The 20,870-nt window shown below is 40.4% G+C and overlaps 1 protein-coding gene across 1 annotated transcript in view; it reads left to right on the forward strand.

Moving 5' to 3' along the window:
* The window catches only part of ATP6V0E1 (ATPase, H+ transporting, lysosomal 9kDa, V0 subunit e1), a 35,786-nt gene extending 16,866 nt beyond the window's left edge, over positions 1-18,920 (forward strand). The window contains exons 3-4 of the mRNA XM_004679225.2: positions 11,110-11,238; positions 18,437-18,920. Coding sequence (XP_004679282.1) covers positions 11,110-11,203 — 94 coding nt within the window. The 3' untranslated portion in view covers positions 11,204-11,238; positions 18,437-18,920. The remainder of the gene's footprint in view (positions 1-11,109; positions 11,239-18,436) is intronic.
* The last annotated feature ends 1,950 nt before the right edge of the window (positions 18,921-20,870 follow it).

Consider the following 20,870-nt stretch of genomic DNA (forward strand, 5'->3'; position numbering starts at 1 on the left):
TTTATTTATTTGTACATACAGAACTGGGGTATAGGCCAGAGGTTCAGGGGCGGTGAGAGGCTTCACCAGAGACAGAGTCGGGAGCAGAACAGGCAGATCAAGGAAGAACACTGCTGAAGGGAGCATCGGGCAGGTCAGGAGAGGTCTGCCACGCCATGTGGTTACCTCCCAGGCAGGTGGGAATTGAACTCATGTGGAAGTGGCTTTAGCTTCTCAGTGCTGTGCTTTAACCTGCTGTGCCACCAGGGAGGGCCAGATGTTCTACCTTAATGTCCATTGTCCATTTCACATGCACTTGAAAAGAATGTATATTCTGAATTGTTGGGTGTGGTATTCTTTATAATATATCAAATCTTCTAAGTTCTTATTGTTTTTTTTTTAGCCTTTTATTATTTACTAAGAGAGGGAGTTAAATCACCAGGGTTTTCTGTTTCTCTTTTTCTTAAGATTTATTTTTATTTATTTGTGCATATAAGAACAAAAGTGTAGGACAGAGAACGTGTGGGGGCTGAGAGGATTCACTAGAGACAGTGGGGAGCAGAATAGGTGGATCTACTGAAATACATTGCTGAGGGGAGCATTGGGTGAGACAGAAGTCTGCTGTGCTATGTGGGTTATTTCCATAGCCAGGAATTAAACTCATGCTGCAGTGGCTGGCAGTAGTTTAATAGGGCTGAGACTTTAACCCCTGGGGAGATCCTGTTTTTCTTTTTAATTCTTAACAATTTTGCAGTATATTTTTTGATGCTCTGTTGTTAGAAGCATATATATTTGTCATTATTATGTCTTCTTGATGAATTGACATTTTTATCTTTATAAAATATCCCTCTTGATTCTTGGTAATACTCGTTGACTTGATTTTCACTTTTTTTGCTGTTCACAGTCTTATCTTTCTTATGTTCATTGTGTCTGTGTTTTCATGCTCACAAAGTAGCTTTTTTTTTTTTTTTAAGACAGCAAATAGCTGTATCTTAGTTTTTTATTCATTCTGGACCCACTTTGCCTTTTATTTGGCAAAGTGGATTTTCCATCTCCAATGATACAGTTGATTTGGGCCCATGAATAATTGTTTTATAATGGCCTCCTCTGCTTTTTTTTTTCCTATGTTCTTCCTTTTATTCCTTATTTAAGGTTAGTTGAATATTATTAGTATTCTGTAATAATTTAAGGACTTTTCTAAGCTGTACTTTTTTTAATTCTTTAGTGTTGATTTAGACATTGTAATACACATCCCTAACTTTTCACAGTCTACTTAGAATATTGAAGTTTACAGGTAAAATATAGCAGTCTTGCAGCAATATAATTTTATTTTCTCGCCAATCCTTTGTGCTATAATTATCATGTTATTTTCATTTTCAGTTATTAAATCCTACTGCAGTTTTAAATTTTATTTTAAAGAGTTATGTCATAAAATAATTAAAATAAATGTCTTCTGTTTGCCCACTTATTTACCATTTTTAGAGTTCCTCAATTCCTTTTTTAGATTTGAGTTTCTATTAGATATCCTGAAGAGCTTACTTTTAGTCTGTTATAGGACAGGTCTGCTGACCTATCTGGAAATGTCTTTATTTCACTCCTGTGTTTGAAAAATATTTTTCTTTATATAACATTTCTGGCGGGGCCTTCCCTAGTGGCGCAACGGGTTAGAGCACAACACTATGAAGCTGACCCAGTCACTGCAGCTTCCCAGCCAAAGAGGTGACCACATGGTGCAGCAGACCTCTCCTGTCTCGCCTGCTGAACTCCTCAGCAATGTACTTCATCAATCTGCCTGTTTTGCTCCCCACTCTGTCTCTAGTGAAATTTTTCACCACCTCCGCACCTCTGGCCTATACCCCAGTTCTGTATGCATAATAAATAAATCTTTTTTTTTTTAATTCTGGGTAACAGGATTTTTTAAAAACAACTTTAAGTCACTATCCATTTGTCTTCTGGCCTCATTTCTGTTTAAAACCTAGCTTTAATTTGAATAATTGTTCTTCTTTATATATTCATTTTTCTCTGGAAGTTATCCGATTTCCTTTTCAGCAATTTGACTATGTATAGATACAGTTTTCTTTGAATTTTTTTCTAGTTTGGGTTAACTTAACTATTTAGATACATAAATTAATGTTTTCTACCAAATATGAGAAAATTGGAGCCAGTATTAGTTTCCACTTCAGTTATACCTGATAGACTGATTTTTTTTTTTTTAAGATTTATTTATTTGTGCATACAAAACTGGGGTGCAGGCCAGAGGCTCAGGGGCGATGAGAGGCTTCACCAGAGATAGAGTGGGGAGCAGAACAGGCAGATCAACGAAGTACACTGCTGAAGGGAGCAGCAGGCGGGTCAGGAGAGGTCTGCCACACTATGTGGTCACCTTCGAACTCATGCGGAAGCGGCTTTAGATTTTCAAGTGCTGCGCTTTAACTCGCTGTGCCACCAGGGAAGGCTGTACCACTAGGGAGGGCCTGATTTTTTTTTTTAAACAACACTTTTTTCCTGATTTCTTCAGGTTGGATAGTTTATGTTTGTCTGCCAATTTCTTCTATTAACTCCAGTCTCCTGTTGTTACCAATTGGGTATCCTGGCTGTGGGTCCTCACCTGTGCACTTAAGATTCAACTGCAGGCACACACACTAAAAGGTTAATAATGGATTTATTTATAAGAGAAAAGGGAAAAAATGATTCAGGGAAAGAGAGAGAGTTAAGTTAATTAATGCATCCTAACAGTTCCACTGCTGACCTGGAAAAGCTGGTGAGGAGCCAGGAGGCCAAGATCCCCCCAGAGCCCACATGTCTGGTTTTATATCCCAACCTGGCTGCTTAACTCCACTGTCAGGTCTCAGTGTACTTCTCTTTGGTATTGATGGGATTTGTAGTTCCAGTATCTGGGGAAGGGTGGAGTCTATGAAACCTGTATCCGTAGAGTTGGTTCAGGACATCCTTTCCCCTTTACAATTTTAAGCCCATCCAAAGACTTTTTCATTATATATCGTACATTTTAGTTGTAGAATTTCCATTTGGTTATTTTTTATATTTTCAATTTTCCAAGATTGCTAATCTTTATTTTTTATAACCAAACTTTTTTAAGTCTTTAGCATTAATAATAGCTGCTTAAAAGTAAAAGTAATAGCTTCTTTGAAGTCATTATGTTTTAACTACAACATGTGTATTATTTGAAATCAGTTTCTATTGATTTTCTTGATCTTGGCTTGAGCACTTTTCTTGGGTTTTTTTTTTCTCTTCATGTCTGTATTTTATTAGTGATCAGATATAGATGATGGAGATGCAGGATTCTACTTTACTTTCTGGACAAGATTAACATTTGTTCTAACAAACAGTTAAATTATTAATCTCCATAAATTTGTAGAGTATTGATATTACACTTGATTGAGGCAGATCTATTTCATTTTTACATTTAGAATTGAGTGAGTTCTCCATTAAGGTATGGTCCTTCTGTAGGTTCTTTCTTTTTTTCCTTCTCAACTTTCAGTGAAAAATATGAGGTGTTTACCAAGCCCCACTGACTTCTGACTCCTAATTATCTTTCCCCTGCTCTGTCTTTTTAGTCTTCTGGTGTTTTCCACCACTCCTTGATGTTCCCTGGCATATACATTGTTCAGGGATCAGCTACGGAGTGAAGCATTTACCCACAGAGTTTGGGGGTCCCTTTTGTGGATGCTGAGATTTCCCTTCTTTTCAGCTGCTCTGGCAACATTGAACATTCTTTTCAGCTGCTCTGGCAACATTGAAGTATCATCTTCAAGCCAATACAATACAATTGATTACAAATTATGGCTTATTCTCCAGTTGTCCTGCCTCACAGATGAACTATACAACATCCTCAGTCAAGTGCTGTATAAACTTAACCATTGTGACTTCCTTCTTTCAAGGATCAAATTCCCCTCTAGTATCTGCCTGCTTTTGGATAGTTATTTTTCACATTCTGTTCAGAGTTTATAATTGCTATCTATAGGATGAGTCTGATAAATGCTGCTCTGCTATTAGCAAACGTCACTGACTTTATTTTTAGGTATTATATTTTTCACTTTTATAGAAATTCTTTTTTGCTCTGTAAACAGTTTTACTTTCCTTCATTCCTTGTTGGTTTCCCTCGACCCTTGACCTTGCACATATTTTAAGCATATCTTATTTTTTTAAATCATAGTAAGACATAGTTTATTCATAGTCCATATCTGATAATCCTAGCATCTGAAGTTCTTGCATGTATGTGTCTGCCCTCTGCTGGCTCTCACTCATGTTTCCTTGATGACCCTTTGTTTATATTTCCTATAATTATATGTGATGACTTCTTTGAGGCCTGGTGTGAAGGTAGGCTCCACCAGAAGGGATTACATTGCTTGTAACCAGATGCTATGATCATTACCAGTGCAGGATTAAGTAAAATTCTTGCTCTGTGTGTGTGTGTGTGTGTGTTTAACTATGTAGAATGAATTTGAGTTGCAGATTTTCATGCAGGCAGTTCTCAGTGGCAAGTTTTATTTGAACCTATTGATTTTCCTAGCATTCCTCTTAGGAGGTTCAGTCTGATTTATCCTTACTTTCAGATGGAACCCTTGGAGTATTAGCTTATTTGAAGGGAGAGGTGTGTGAGAAACTTCTAGTAGACTCTATCTTATATGGGCCCTGACTGTTTCCCAGCTCTGTGATGTCTGAAAAAGAAAAACTCGAGTTCCTTTGGCTTAGTATCTGCTTTCAAGGTGTGGATGATAGCTTGCAGTCACTTCAGTTCCTCTCTAGATACTTGTCTCCACTTAGTTTTTGAGCCCAAGAACTGGGTACATTTCTTTCATGGATAATTTGAAATTTCTGGCTTTCTTCGCTGTTTATAGTAGAAAGGAAATGTAGGTACCTAGCTCAGGATACCATTATCTATTATATCTTTAATTTGAATAATTGTTATTCAACTTTAATGCATTCCTTTTTCTCTGGAAGTTATCAGATTTTTGAATATGTATAGGAATTTGACTATGTATAGGAACATTTTTCTTTGACTTTTTTCTGGCTTGAGGTTTGCTGAACTATTTGGATATGTAAATTAGTGTTTTCTACCAAATTTTTCCTTTACCATTTGGCAAGGAAGAGGGTTATTACTGAAAGATAGGTATAGAAAGTTTGGGGAAAGAAAGGAAAGAGACTTCAAGTTTAGAACTGACAAAAATAGAGTATATATCTCTGGTAATGAAATACTATAGTGGTTCATAGTTGAGATAGGATTGGCATAAGGTTAATCAAAAATAAATTTTTGCCTTGGGAATCCTCTTCCAAGCTGCTGTGGCTTTGGCAGAATTCAATTCTTTGTAGTTGTAGGACTGGAAGTGCTGCTTCCCTGCACGTTACTAGTTGTGGGGGATGCTCTCAGCTCATAGAGGCCACCTACTTACCCACCATGCTGCCCCTCCACCTTCAAAACACACAGCCCCCATTGTATCAGGTCCTCCTCATTCAGTAATGACTTGGGTCCAATAAGGAGTAGTTTAACATAAGTAGTAGTATTATGACAAGATTGACTGTAAGTTAGAAGGAAATGCTGTATGGTACCCTAGAACTGAGAGTACCCAAGTAAGGACAAATTAGGAAGGGGTACAGACTTTATTGGAGAAGGTGTGGTTCAGACCACCAGGTAGCAGAGAAGCTAATTGGTCTGGCCTCCTGGAGCTGATCAGGAGTTGATTTGGGCAAGCAGTAGGCAGGGAGCAGGTGATGATCATGATGAGTATGCAGTGGAAACCCCTGTGCCAGTGTGAGTAGGCAGGCTCAGGCCATGCAGGGGCTCTGGTTTCCATGTCGAGAGGACTACAGAAAGGTTATTTCCAGAGTGAGCCTACTCAGAGAGTGACTGTGTTCCAGACCTGAGGCTGCACAGGCTCCACTAAATGTCCTCATGCAGTGACTCTTGCAACTTGCAGCCCACGCCTACAGTGTCCTCCAGCTCCCTCTACTGAGAAAGCTTAACATCGAGCTCCCTTTAAAGAAGAAAGAGGAATTGAGTTGTTTATTAGTGAGCCCGCATTACAAGGGTGCTTTCTGAGCTGATGGGCAGCACATTCAAAGTGAATCTTGTACTCCAGATGCCTTTCATCAAGGACAGTCCTGTCCCTTTTAAGAGTTCACCTGGCAGGGCACATACAGGCAGGACAGTTTCCTTCTCGTAAAACCAACTGTGTCACTTAACAATCACCAGAGCAGCTCTCCAATCATGTGCACCACCCCAGGTTTAGTAAGGGTGTGTACGCCAGGGGATGGGAATCTTGGGGGAAAATCTTAGAATTCTGCCTGCCACAGAGAGGTGGGGGCGGGAGAAGAGGTGGTGATGAGAATGACTCATTGCTACATGAAAAAAAAAAACCTCCTTGTAAAGTAAATAGGTTGTATTTCATTCCATGGCTTAAATACATTTTTAACTGTTTCACAGAGAAAGAGAAGAAATAACTAATATTTCTGAAACGTCTATTTGTTCTACTAAACAGAGCTACTACACGAGTACTTTCATATATTTATAGCTTAACCTCTGAATCAGGGGGTTCATTTTATTTTTTTTAAAAAAAGGGAAACTGAGGGTTGGGGTTGTAAAGTCACTTGTCTGGATGCACTTCATTAATATTTAATTTGCCTGGAATGAAAACCCTACTCTGTCCAACACAATTCTGTATTTTCAGATAGTATCTAATAATGTTCCTGTCCTTGAAAGAATTTATGTCATTGGATTGGTATGAGGAGATTTGGCAGAGGTCATCTCAGTGGAGATAGGAGACAGTTGCTCTCCTGCATATCTGCTGTCCCTTAAAGGACCCCATGGAGAGAGGTCAGTCCTGTCACCACCCTGGCTAGAGGGACAGTGGATCAGAAGAGAAGATCTAGCACATTTCCCCATTCCAGCAGGGAAGCCAGGCAGCTCTCTGCTGATCTGTGCGACACTGTGCAGTAGCCATGCCTTTGTTCCCTATTCTCATGTCTGAATGTGGAACAAAAGAACAAAGCAAGGTTTGAGAGGGAGCTGGGTATAGCCTTTCCTGTCGGGGAGGGCATATTTATGCTTTGAGAATTCTAACAACCAAGAGCTGAGTGCATCGTAAGTGCCAGGGGGGTGTTTGTAAAAGGAAAGCTCCCGTGCATGTCTCTTCCAAAGCACACTCCACTGCTTGGTTTGTTTCTCACACACTCATGTTCCCCTAGGTCTTAGTCCTCCCAGCCCATTCTTCTCTCCATCCTCAGAGTCAGGCATGGAGCATGGTATTGGTAAATGTGGACAAAATGAGCAATTCCTAAGCTGCTTGGCTGGTGTCATTCTTCAAACCCTACAGAAGCAGCCTGGTATGGTGGGACTCATGCATCCTGGCTTCCCTTCTGGTTCTCTCACTGAATACACTCTATATTCAGCTCTCTAAAACCAAGTTTCTTCTGTTAAAATGAGGCATACAGGCGACTTGTGGTCCATTCTAGCTCTGCCGTTCTCTGACAGCCATCACTGTAGCTGCCGAAGTAGTTTGAACAGCCTCAGATGGTTCATAATTAGGCTGGACTTCAGCTTATGGAGACATGTGGAACAGTTTGGGCAAATATGAAGAGTACATTTAGTTCTCTTTCCTTGGACACATGAAGTAATAGATTCAGTGGAATATGAGCTCTTCCTCCACCCACTTCCATCAATTCAGTGGATTTTTTTTTTCTCCTTCTAGTTCTCCACCGTGTTTATCAGCTTTGAAGGGAAATTTTAAGTCAGGCAGTAGTCAGAAGGGCAGGCAGAGCTCAGCTCATTAGAGGGGGAAAATTCCGCCATGCAATTTCAAGTGAGCTGGCCTGGGCTGTTTCCCAAGGAATTCTCTTGAACCTTGGTTTTTAGGACTTTTTTTTTTTTTTTTAGTGAAATGTTTAGTTTGATTTGAAACATTAAAAATAGTATGTAAAATTAAATTTTAAAAAGTTTCTGAATGCTAACCTGAGCAAGCAAAATGGACTTCATTCTTGCTTCTAGATATTTCTTATTAACTTTAGGTACCAAAGGCATGGTAATGGACTTAATCAAGAATCAGCAGATAGATGTTTTGTTTTCTTAACTCCCAGACAATTTAGATATAGCTAAATTGTTACCTTCTGAAATGTGGTCAGTTAAAATATTTCAGAAGGTGGGCTCTCGCTGGTGGCGCAGCAGCTAAAAGCACAGCACTAAGAAGCTAAAGTCATTTCAGCATGAGTTTGATTCCCCAGCCCCGGAGGTGACCCACATGGTGTGGCAGACCTCTCCTGCTGCCCCCCTCAGCAGTGTACTTAGCCTGTTCTGCTCCCCACTCCGTCTCTGGTGAATCCTCTCATTGCCCCTGCACTACCCCAGTTCTGTGTGCATAAATAAATAAATCTTAAAAAAATAAATAACAAAGCCATTTGAATTTAATTTTGAAAAATATTTCAGAAGGTAACTTCTATGGGGGCAACATTAACCCAATTTTTGGTTCCAGAGCTAGAACCATCTAGTTAGTGTCACAACCATTTAGTCCCTTTCTGCCTCAGTTTCCTTATGATTCATGGCAAATTAAAAGAAAAATTATGAAGTGCGGCATCAGTATTTTTTTAAAACTCCCTGGTTGATGATAATGTGTACCAATATGGTACAAAACGCTGGGAGATGGTATTTTTATTCAGTACTTGAGTTCTTGGTGAATGAAGAAAGGAGGCAGAGACTAGTTTAGGTCCTACCATATTTGTTATTTAGCATTTCAGAGCAATGGCCACTTGTTTCAGAGTCTTACGAAAGGACAGACAAGCGCTTTCCAGTCCTCTTCCATTGCCTGCCAGGATTGGGAAAGTCCTGAGTCTATGGAATTTTCCATGACTCTTCATCTGCACCACGAGTGTTCACTGCAGCCACGGAACTGCTCGGGGTGTCTGCAGTTCTAGCTGCCCTTTTTTTTTTTTTCTTTCAGCATCAGCTAGATGTCTAAACTCAGCTTACAAGTCTTGGCGTTTTGTTTGTGTTTAATACTCTAGTTCTAAGGACAGATCAGAGAATGTCATCTGAATTAACTTTTTGTTTATAAAGTGAGTCAGCTTGAGGTATCTGTTTGGCCTGATTTCCTCAGGTATCATGTTTCCTGTCACAAAACTACCTTTTGTGGGTGGAGTGGGGAGAGCGGGTGCTTTGTTTGGAGAGGCATAAGCTTCAGGTGCAGGGCTGGTGGAGTCTCCAGCAGTCAGGTCACTGGGTGGTGGTTAGAATGAGCTTCTTGATTCTTCGGTTGGAAGAGTCTTTAACAATGAGAGCAAATGGAAGAAAGAAATCCAGTGATATAACAACCTAGTTGGGTTTGGTTAGTTCCCCTCTTAAAGGGGAATTTAAAGTCATATAATTTCAGGAGACTACTGAAGCAAAATAGTTCCTTTTCTTTAGAAAGCAATTCCCTTTATCTCATGAAAAAGGATAGCAGCGTCAGATTAAATTACTAAAACCCATTATTCAGATCAGTAGATGGAGGTTCATACCGCAACTCCCTCATGAGAGAACTTCTAATCAGTTCATATGTTTTGAATAAGAATGAAAGACAGGTTCTGCTGTATTCTGGTCTCTACTTAAATGTCCCCTGACCATCTAGCATAGGACAGCTTCCCCCATCATTCTTTGTTCCACCCTAGCCTTTATCCTGAGCTGACACTGTAAACTTTGTGAAAGTAGCAACATCTCATTTTCCCCTTTGTGTCTCTGTGACCTGGAACCTAGGTAAATATTTGTTTGATAGGTAAAACAGTCAGTAGTTTGTTTTGTTTTGTTTTAAATATTTATTTATTTCTGCATACAGAACTAGGGTACAGGCCAGAGATGCAGGGGCGGTGAGAGGATTCACTCAGAGACAGAGTGGGGAGCAAAACAGGCCGACTAACTAAGTACACTGCTGAGGGGAGCAGGAGAGGTCTGCCAGCCATGTGGGTCACCTCTGGAGCTGGGGATTGGATTCATGCTGAAGTGCCTTTAGCTTCTTAGTGTTGTGCTTTCACCCACTGTGCCACCAGGGAGGGCCCCAGTAGGTTTTTTTTTTTTTTTTTTAAGATTTATTTATGCATACAGGCCAGAGGTGCAGGGGGTGGTGAGAAGATTCACCAGAGACAGAGTGGAGAGCAGAACAGGCAGACTGATGAAATACACTGCTGAGGAGAGCAGAGCAGCGGGCAAGGCAGGAAAGGTCTGCCACGTTATGTGGGTCACCTCGCTGACCGGGGGATTGAACTCATGCTGCAGCGGTTCATAACGCTGGGCTTTAACCAGTTGTGCCACAAGGGAGAGCCCACATTCAGTAGTTTGACTGGCTAGATTTCTGGGTTTTGTCTTTCTCTTTGTTCTTTGCTTTGTTAGTTCAATGATCCTCAAATTTCGGTGGGTATGAATTAGAGCAGATATAAAATGTCTACTATGAGCAGTATAAGAACAATTTAAAGACACATTTGACTGTGTGCTCTTTTTGTTTCTGACCCTAAGGTAATATTGTGTTACTGCCTTCGTTATTAGCCTACAATACAGAGGAATGCCTTGTTATTTCGATTGTGGAGTGAGCAGAAGTTATGCCCATTTGGTTGAGCTCCACTGGGACCCAAAAGATGTGTTACAAATTTAGTGGTGCTGGTGATCAGAGAAGGGGAGCTCAAGTGTTACAGTCCTATTGGGAGCTGCTGGCCTGAAATTTAGCCTTGGCTGTCCCAGGAGAGGCGGTCATGTGGAGGAGTCTGTGGGTCTTACATTTGCAAATGGCCAAAATAACACCCATTTTTCCTGAGTCTGGAAGTTATGATGATGATGATAAATGGCAATTACATAAAAATACTTTTGAGGTAAAGATACATGAATTCAGGAAGAAATTAGATAATGAAAGAAAGGACAGAGAGGTACTATGATGAAACCTCGCTGCTCTGTATCTCAGGCCAGGATGCTGATAAGTTTAGTTATGAGACATGTTCCCTCCACAGTGTCTTAAGAACTTAAATGTACTGAAGGTCTGGTGTAAACAGAATAGATTTCCACTTTACTAAAGCACTTTTTTTCATCCTGATTGAAATGATCATGTTCTAATGTGATTTCACCACTTTTTGGTTGTTTTGTTCCTCCCATTTTTTTTCTAGTTGGCTGATTGCAATTCTGGCCCAACTCAACCCTCTTTTTGGACCACAGCTAAAAAATGAAACCATCTGGTATCTCAAGTATCACTGGCCTTGAAGAAGAAGACCAACCCACCAGGGTCAACCAATGAGGTGACTGTACTCTCGACCTTTCACATCAGCATTGTCAGGAGTTTGTCTTGACTTTTCCTCAGAATTTTACAGCCATTTTAACACTTGGCATGGGCAGGCTACTGAAAGCAATCATGATCTGAAGAGTAGAACTGAATATGGAATATAGGCCTTCACTTTACCAAATGATTTGTCCATAGATCCTTTTGAATTCTACTCTTACTGTTAATATAAATGAAGTCTGCATGTAGCCTTTCAAATCCAGCCCAAGAACAGGACTGTCTATACTTGGCATTTAAAGTTTTTAGCAACTGTAGCCCACAGAGATTACACCTGTGATGGAAAAAAACACAAAGTGATGTAAAAATAAACTATTATATTATAAAAAGAAAATTTTATAATTAAACTTAAAAATTACCAAAAAAATATTTTAGCATCCGTAAGCAGTGGCTAATAGACTTACAATTAAGGGCATTTTCAAATGCTTTACATGTTTGCAACATTGGTCCTAAAATTGCAGGTTTTACTTAATTCTGAGGATCAGAGAGATAAGGAGTACTACAGCAGAGTTCTGTTCTCTGGCTGAAAGTTAAAACCTGTCATTAAATGGGAGGTTAGCTAGGTTCTGCTCAGTCTGTTTTGGCAAGACTACGTCTTAGGTGGTACTTTGGGCTTCATACTAGACCACTCATGACTGGCTTTCCTGAGGAGAGTGCCTAAGGTAACCAGTGAGTTAAGCTGACCACAACCAGGTCCTTCCACTTGTAATATTCCCTCCCATCCTATCATGCAGTGACTTTGCGCATTGATGAGCTTAGGCAGAATTGAGCATTTCAGTGTAGTGATTCTCTAGTTCTTACATTACTTCCACATTTGATTCAATGTAATGTTTCTGAAAAGATGAACTTTCCCTATATTTCAATAACCTTAAAATCTAGATCATACAAGAAAAGTAGAATACCAATTTAATTATATTTTTCTTTTAATTTTCAGAATTAGTGCCCAAGTTACTGAGGCAATATACCAAAGTCAATTTTGAGGAAATGCCAAGTTTCTGGGTAACCAGTGAGCTTTTCTTTTCTTTCCTTTTTAGGTTTAGTCAGTTACGTTTATTATTCTTTTTCTGTCCAGTTCTTTTTTTTTTTTTTTTGGCGTTAGGGGGCCTGACTATGCTCCTGTATCTTCTTGATAGTAGTTTTTAAGAGTTTCCTTACTTTCTGACAAAGATGTCCAGATCTTCTAGATCCCTTTTGTATATTTACTGTCACACACATGGAAGAAGCTGTTCTTCCGATTGCTTTCTCAATTGCCCACGGAGAGGATCTGTGGTTCACTAATTAATCCTCAAGCCTGGTTGACCCTTGTTCCTTTCAGTCACAGTGGGATTTGAAGACCAACTCTGGTTGCTGGATGACAATATTTCTGTTGGTTGTTGGTTCTAAACCTTTAGAGTGGACACATCCAGGCACATATGCTTTTAAGAAAAGAAAAAAATCATGACTTAGTATTTCTAATTCAGATTTAACATTACAAGTTTTTACTTGACTTCTTTGGTTTTATACTTCAGTATCATTCACATATGTTGAAAATCTTAGTTCGTAAAAAACAGCAACTCAATTACTTTCACTTTCCTGTGATACTTTTAAAACAGGTTGAAAAATAACACCAATATAGCTGTTAACTAAGTTTGTCAAATATGGTTTTGGATATCTTAGAACAAATAAATGTTGTTTTCTGAAGTCATTTGAAATAGCTATTTTCTCAGGTAGTTAGCGATTCAGTATATAACTAGATTAAGTTTTATTTCATGTTTAGAGCTGTCACCTTTTTATTTTTTTTTTTTTGAATATGGAAAACATACTACCAGAGTCAAAATTCTAGACAAGAGAAATTCAGAGCAGCTTATTCTGGTATTTTATTTTGCAAAGTGCGTGCGCGCACACACTCTACGCCTCTCCTTCCTCTTCACACACAGCTATTACAGATAAAGTATCATATTATGTATATTATTCTGGACCCTGCTTGTCTAGAATTGAATTGTCTAAAACAATTCATTCTAGAGATTGCTTCTATTAGTATTAGAGCTTCCTCAACTCATTTTACAGCTATTGATGTCCTTTTGGGTTATTTCCAGTCTTTTGTGATTGATAAAGCCACGTTGCCATTCTGTACATGTTTGACATTTTGCATTTTTGCCAGTGGTCTTGGATTAGCATCCTTGAAAATGTAATATCTGGACTAAAGTTTCATATTATCCTCTCCTATAGGAATCATCATTTTTGCATTTTCACCAATAATATAGTGCCTTACAAACTGGGTTTTTATGACAATCTAATAGCCAAGTAGTTAGCTTAGACATCTGTCTTTGCCCAAAGGGATTTGACTTCCCTTTGATAAACAAACTTTTTTTTTTTTAAAGATTTATTTATTTGTACATATAGAACTGGGGTACAGGCCAGAGGCTTAGGGGCGGCAAGAGGCTTCACCAGAGATAGAGTGGGGAGCAGAACAGGCAGATCTACGAAGTACACTGCTGAGGGGAGCAGCGGGCGGTTCAGGAGAGGTCTGCCACGCCATGTGGTCACCTCCGGGGCAGGCGGGAATCGAACTCATGCGGAAGTGGCTTTAGCTTCTCAGTGCAGTGCTTTAACCCGCTGCGCCACCAGGGAGGGCCCATGATAAACAAACTTTTAAAATTTGATTCACAAGATATTTTTTACTTGCCTATTTTTAGCAACTTCTCTTTTTTCTAGTCTTCCTTTTAACTGGAGTGAATGTAGGAATGTTGATTGGCATTTAAAGCGCCAGCCACTGCAGCTTAAGTTCAGTCCCTTGGCAAGGAGCTGACCCACATGGTGCAGCAAGATCTCTCCCACTGCTCAGTGGGTGAACAGTCTCACCCACTGCTCCCCACAAGAGTATATTTTGGTAGATCAGCCTGTTCTGCTCCCAAATTTTGTCTCTGGTGAATCCTCCCAAACCCTGCATGTCTAGCCTTCACCCTAGTGCTTGTATGCCTAGATAACTCAATCTTTAAAAAATAAATAAATAAAACTGAGAACTTTAGGCCTCAGACTTGAATCTCCTTCCAGCATTGCCTTCTGCTTCTCGGAGCCTCATTTCCTACTCTTAAGAGTAAGAGAATTGAGTCCGTTGACTTGAATAACAATGGGGGTGTGGATTTGACTGTCTCATTTGCCTATTCCTTTCAGTCTTGTATGTCTTGTTAACATGATCGACAAATTTCTACTGTTTGCCCTCTGGTCACAGCAGCAGCCTGCCTAGCACCAAGCTACTTGAAATCCTTACATTAAAGATGGTTCTTTTCAAATCCCTTTAAAAATGCCAGCAATAGGAGGGCAGGGCCAGTCAGACAAATCCTGCATCTGAAATAGTGTTTACAAGGGTACTCTAGGGAGTTGGCACATCAAGAAATCTAGTTGCTGCCTAGCTTTGGAACAAAGAAGGGAATATAGGCCTTTACTTTTCTTGTGGTATACTAAACAAATTGAGCTAAATTCCCTTTTGAACTTCGACACAACTGGTTTGATAAAGGAGTATAAAAACTAGGTTTGCACCTGTCTTCACTTGGTAAGGAAAAATGTTTGATTTTGTACATGGGTTTTTTTTTTTTTGTAAAGATTTATTATTTATAAATACAAGAACTGGGGTACAAGCTGGGGGGTTGTGGGGGCGGGTAAGAAGATTCTCCTGAGACAGAATGGGGAGCAGAACAGGCAGATTGACTGAAGTACACTGCTGACAGGAGCAGCAGATGAGACAGGAGAGATCAGCTGTACCATGTAGATCAGCTCCCTGACCCAGGATCAAACCCATGCTGCAGTGGCTGTGAATAGCTTCATAATGCTGTAATTACGAGTGCTTGTGCCATCAGGGAGGCCCAATTTTGTACATGATTTCTTTAAGAGGGCACATTTGAAAGCAAGAGGTATAAGCCAGACTGGTATTCAGCAGAGAAAAATGAGCAGTCACAAAAGCATTAGAGTAATTTTATACAGAAGAAATTGAATTGCTCTGAATGACACAGTTAAACACCTAGCTGATCTTTTCCTACTTTAATCACTTTAATTGCCATGATTTTCTTTCATGTATTGTTGATAGACTGAGTGATAGCACATTATGTTTATTGACTGAAATCTTGCCTAGTACTTCTAAGAACAGTGCTCACTTTATCTCTACCCCCTGCCAGCCTTGACTGCCCTCCTAGATTCCTAAGATGCTTATGCAACTATCACATCAAAGTTGCTGTTTTTTCCTTGTTCCATTTTCCTACAGCCTTGCAGGGAGGGGAGTAACACAGGCATGGAATCTCCTTAGAGTGGATTTGGCTGCAGACCCACTTAGTTGGTGAACCACATCATTGTAATATATTAGAAGTGCTTACATGGTTGACCACAGTCCAGAAGGGCAGAGATTCTATTACATTACACAATCTGGACAGGAGAGGAGCGCTCATGAGGTCCATAGTACTGAGTGGGGATTTCAAGGGAGACTGTGGGTTTCTAAGGGATTTGTGGTGTGTTGAGAGGTTGGAATTAAGACTGACTTATGAAAACAGTGCAAGCTGTTTTGTGGGTAAAAAGCATATCTTTCACTCTGACCAATTTGACTTGATATTCTGCCACCACAGTCACAGTTGTGTCTTCACTCCAGTTCCTGATTTCATAGCTTCCCTTGTCACTTGTGGTCAGAACCTGTACGTTCTCCAGTTTCTTTTTCCTTGTCCAAATCTGGTTGCTCCTACTCAGTCCATTATGTCTGCCCTTCTTTTCTGCTCCTCCTGCAGGCACCCTAATTTCTGCTCCAGATCCCTGCACTGGCTCCTCATTGGGTCTCCCTGTCCTACAGTCAGTGTATCTACAAAGCACCACCCTGACTGTTCGTGCTGTAGCACTTCCTGAAACAGATCGCCACTGGTCCCGGAAGTTTTAGTCATTCCCTATGAACTACCCAGGCTTTTATTTTTAGCCTGATTTTAGTGGATTTATGCCCCCTGAAATGCTGTGTACCGCATTAGAAGTTCAGCTTCCAGAATCTCATGAGCCACAAGAGATAAGAATAACCAATCTACAGTTACGTCCAGCTTTCTAACTTGTTAGGCAGGTCCTTTCCAGTCTTCCTCCACCCATTTGTAGACTTTCTTTTCACTTTTTCTCTGTGAACTTGGTTCCAGCCCTACTATTTCACGTTCTCTATTTACTTAGTTTTTTTCTGTTTCTTACCACCTTGTGGTAAGAAACATTCATTGCCCTGTGGCATGCATTATTTTTAAAAAGCAGATTGGTAAACATACTCTTCTCTAAACATTTTGTCTGATTTCTTGACACTGCTCACCACCATTCTCTTTGAATTCTTTCTGATGATGTCTCTCTGGCCATCCAGCTTGCAAATTCCTACACTTCCTTTCCTGGTCACATGGCTATTCCAGAATGTACTTAGTGCTCCATTTTGCCATTCATTGAGTGCACTGCCTTGAATTATTTAATACATGTACCTACATTAATTGTAGTTAACCTACAATTAATACATACCTGATACCTAATACTAAAGAAGGAATTATTTTGAGAATTTATCTGAAATGAAAAAATAAAGATGAAAATGAAACCTATTCTTTGAATACCAAATATATTCACTCATCCTTCTCTGAATAGATTTTCTGATTCTGGGAATATTAATATTTTTATGGTGTCTTTATCATCAGTTTTATCTGAAAGTAGCTACTTAGTGATTCCTTCGTTTTACAAAATGAGAACATGCGCTCTTGGATTGAGTTCCCCACCCCCACACAGCAGTTTCATGTTAGAAAGATGAATGCATACTGCCTAGATTCACTCCAAGATCAAAAAATGCCTAAGCAGTGAGGAACTCTAACCAGGAGGCTCTTCACAGAAAGGTATCACACCACAATCTGCATTCACTACCTTAGCGTTCTCAAGTACAATTATAATCTGCCTGCTACTGCTGTCTGTTCAGAAGACCTGTTCTTCTGCCCTGAGAGAGAGAAGAGAAAATATTCGTAAGGTTAGAGGAGAAGGTCTGATGAAACCATGAGGCCACAAGATGCCGGTAGCTGTGCTTATTGCTGCTCCCTGGCCTGACATGGTTATTTCCCCAGTATGTCATAAATGTGGGCCTCTAATTGTACTCGAGTGCAGTGTATTTGGTTTGCAGGGTCTGGCTTTACTGGTTCAGAAGTCTGGTGCTTTCTGCCATGGTTGGTAGAGATCATGGAAGGAAGTCTGGTTTGGCCACTCCTGTTTACACCAGTAGACTTAGCAGCTAGACTTAGCAGAAGACCCACCCACAGGGTCACAGGCACTGAGCAACCTTGTAGCTTATCACACTGCACTGTGATTCTCCTGGTTGTGCCACTGATTGGAAAAGCATGCCTACGTGCTTTTGACCTTCAGTCTACCTCCCACAAACCATGTCTCGTTGTACTTTAACTAACATCACACCCTACCTGTACTTAACCCTCACCTTCAGTTAATTGTGTCACCATCAGCTTGTTTTCCTTATCAGCCAACTCAAGCCTTGTGTGAAAATTGCCTTTTTTTCTTCATTGTTTTTTTTAATTTCAGAGGTAGCATGCGTGACTTTATATAGCCATTATAAAATAAGCTTTATATAAAGGAGTTTATGCAACCACTGTTAGCAGTTTGATGTGTGAAGATACGTATTTAAATGTTTGCTTGCTCTGCAAAGGTGGTGTTGCAGCTTTAAGCTTCCAGAAAAAGAAATTTCTGTTTGTCACCCACACTTGTAGCAAGAGCAGAGAGCAAACCCGAAGTCCCAAGAAGCCTGCTTTTTAGGAGCTTGACGTAGGAAAAGCTTGTCACACCTGTGGGAGCTTTGCTTCCCTGGTGTAACAGGTTAAGGCTAGTACAGATCCTCAAAATCTCAGTGAGCTCATTCAGTTCCAGTCCTTTAGTCTTAGCTTCGTTTTTCCTGCTCTCTGTGAAGAGCTAGACAATCACTGGTGATCCTCAGCTTAGGAAGGTCCTTAGTAATGGGACATGTAGTCACAGCCCTGCAAAATCAGCTCAAACTTATATTTGAATTGAGTTCATTTTTCATTTACATATTTGGTGGACACCTCTCTACTTTAAATTACTGGCCTGACTGATTTTTTTATGTTAATCTCTTGTGTTGCTGAGGATGGTGTTAAATCAGTTACTGAAACAGTTTTGTCTTGCAGGTCACGGAGAGAATCCCTCCAGATGCAAAACCACCTCAAACCAAACCAACTTCTTTGACTCGCCCATTTTGGCCATCAGCTGCCTTAAAACATTCACAGCATATTTGAATCTTATTCTACAGTGCAGTATTTTTTCCTGTCACCTTTTTTTATACTCTGATGAATCATGTGCCTACTTAACCTAAACATGCTGGCTCCATAAAATGTTCCTACACTCTTCAAAGACAGAAGGTGCTCATCTTGTGAGCAATGCCTTACTCTCTCTCCTGAGAATCCATGGATTTGAAGATGACTTCTGCCTGCTCACAACGTGGGACTCAACAACGTATTTTAAACTTACAAGACAATAAGACTGCTGGAGTGGTTGGTAGAAGAGCATGTTCAAAGGGCTGATCTGTCCCAACAGAATTACACCAAAGTCTATTTTCAGGATGAATCTTCTTATTTCTGCCATCTTTTGGAATAAATTATTTTCTGCTTTCTATGAAAATCTGGTTTTGGTGTTCATTAAGCTCATTTTGTAAGCTTTTCTATCTATTTTTAGAAAATGATGTTGCAGCTCAAACTTGGGTTACATGCTAAACCTGGCCATGTAGTTTGGGATGTCTGAAGAGACTGGTAAGTACTTTCTTAACCACTCAGTAAGCATGTAAGTGCCTACTTTAGCCAGGGCACTAGAGGAGTCAAAGACGTGTCAATTAGTATTCCTGCTAGTTCAAGAGCTGGTGTGCCGTTGAGAGAGATGAGGCAGTTGGTCATAGAATTACAGCCCAAGGTCATGTTTGACCATTGTCCATATGAAAGTGACCGTGATGCTGAGCAGGCTGAAGGTCAATCCCAGCCTCAGGGATGAGGTTGAGATGACCCCACTGTTCCCTATACATCACAGCTCAAATATGGGGCTGAAGGAATGCAGAGTAATTTAAAGTCTGGAGTGAGAGTCCGTTATTCTATGTATCCATAGGAGCAATTCACTCATTCAGGGGCTTGATTAGTTTTAAGAGAAGAGAAATTAGACTGAACTCCTGACTTTTTGACAGGCAGCCAAGAATGGATTTCCTGTTTTGCAGTTTGTACTTTTCTATTCCTCCCAAACTATCTGAATTCATTGCTTTGCTATTTCTTTTTCAAAAGATTTATTTATGCATACAAGAACTAGGATGTAGGCCAGAGGTGTTTGGTGGTGGGGGGAGGGGGTGCGGGGGTGAGAGGATTCACCAGACACAGAGTAGGGAGCAAAACAGGCAAATCTACTGAAATACACTGCTGAGAGGAGCAGTGGGCGAGACAGAGGTCTGAAGCGCCATGTGGGTCAGCTCCCTGACTGAAGCTCAAACTCATGCTGCTGTAGCTGCTGATAGCTTCATAGTGTTGAGACTTAACCCGTTGGCCACCAGAGAGGTTCTGCTTTGCTATTCTTATGGCCAAAGAGAGTCTAGTTAAAGCAACTGTCCAGTTACTCATTTTCAGTCTTAAATTTCATTTTAAAAGTTTTTCTGACAGTTTGGCTGCACTGTCCTTTACATTTCCAACCAAAGGGTCTCTAGCTAATTTTAGCAAAACCATGAAATGCTGACAATCTGAAATTGAGGGGCAACAGTAAAATAAACTGACCTTATCATCTTACTGATAACACATCTGAGCCCAGACAGCAAGTATAACTTGTTTTGTTTAACATGGCTTTGTCAGCGGCAGATTGGTGGGGTTAGGTCCATGTTTCCCAACTTTCCTCCAGGGCACGTCTCACTTGCACTGTCTCTCTCAGAGTTGCTTTGGCCTGGAGCCAGCCCTGGGTTCCGGCTGCATGGGAAGAATTCTGCCATTGTGGCTGACCAAGCTGTCTCCCATCAGAACAACTTACTTGACCCTTAATCAATATTTGTCATTTAAGAAAGCAATGCCAGGGAGACGGAGTACATAAAAGAATGCCACTGTCTTTGAGCCCTGACCACATGCAGAAGTGTGACTCCAGTGCAGTTCTCTGCAAGTCAAGCCCTCCTGCCAGGATCACTGGGGGTCTGTCTGGAACCTTCCCAACTTTCATTCCACTCCAAGGTGACTCCAGCAGACCGTGTTTTGAAGTTAAACCTCTTGATGTTCTTAATGCAGTGGTGCTTCCCTGGATTTGCTTTTGCCTGTCTGGAGTTTAGCATACAACCTTCGCTGCTGGGGAGCCTGCATTGATTCAGGGCAATAGACCTTAACTATTGTGTGCTTCATAGCAGTGACGGAGGACAGCTTCGGGGGTTGTGCTCATTTATGATCATGGTTTGGCACAGTTCCAACTTAGTAGCATAGCTGAAGACTGAGGTCACAATCCTGGTTGCTCCCAGTCCCTAATGCTGTCACTTGGAATTGATCCATTTTTGTGTGTTTTATCCCCTCTAAGTGAATTAAATTAGACATTGGGAAGTAAACCAGATTACACTGCTTA

The sequence above is a fragment of the Condylura cristata genome, unplaced genomic scaffold (genome assembly GCF_000260355.1).
Source record: "Condylura cristata isolate star-nosed mole 26May11 unplaced genomic scaffold, ConCri1.0 scaffold00008, whole genome shotgun sequence".
NCBI classification, from domain to species: domain Eukaryota; kingdom Metazoa; phylum Chordata; class Mammalia; order Eulipotyphla; family Talpidae; genus Condylura; species Condylura cristata.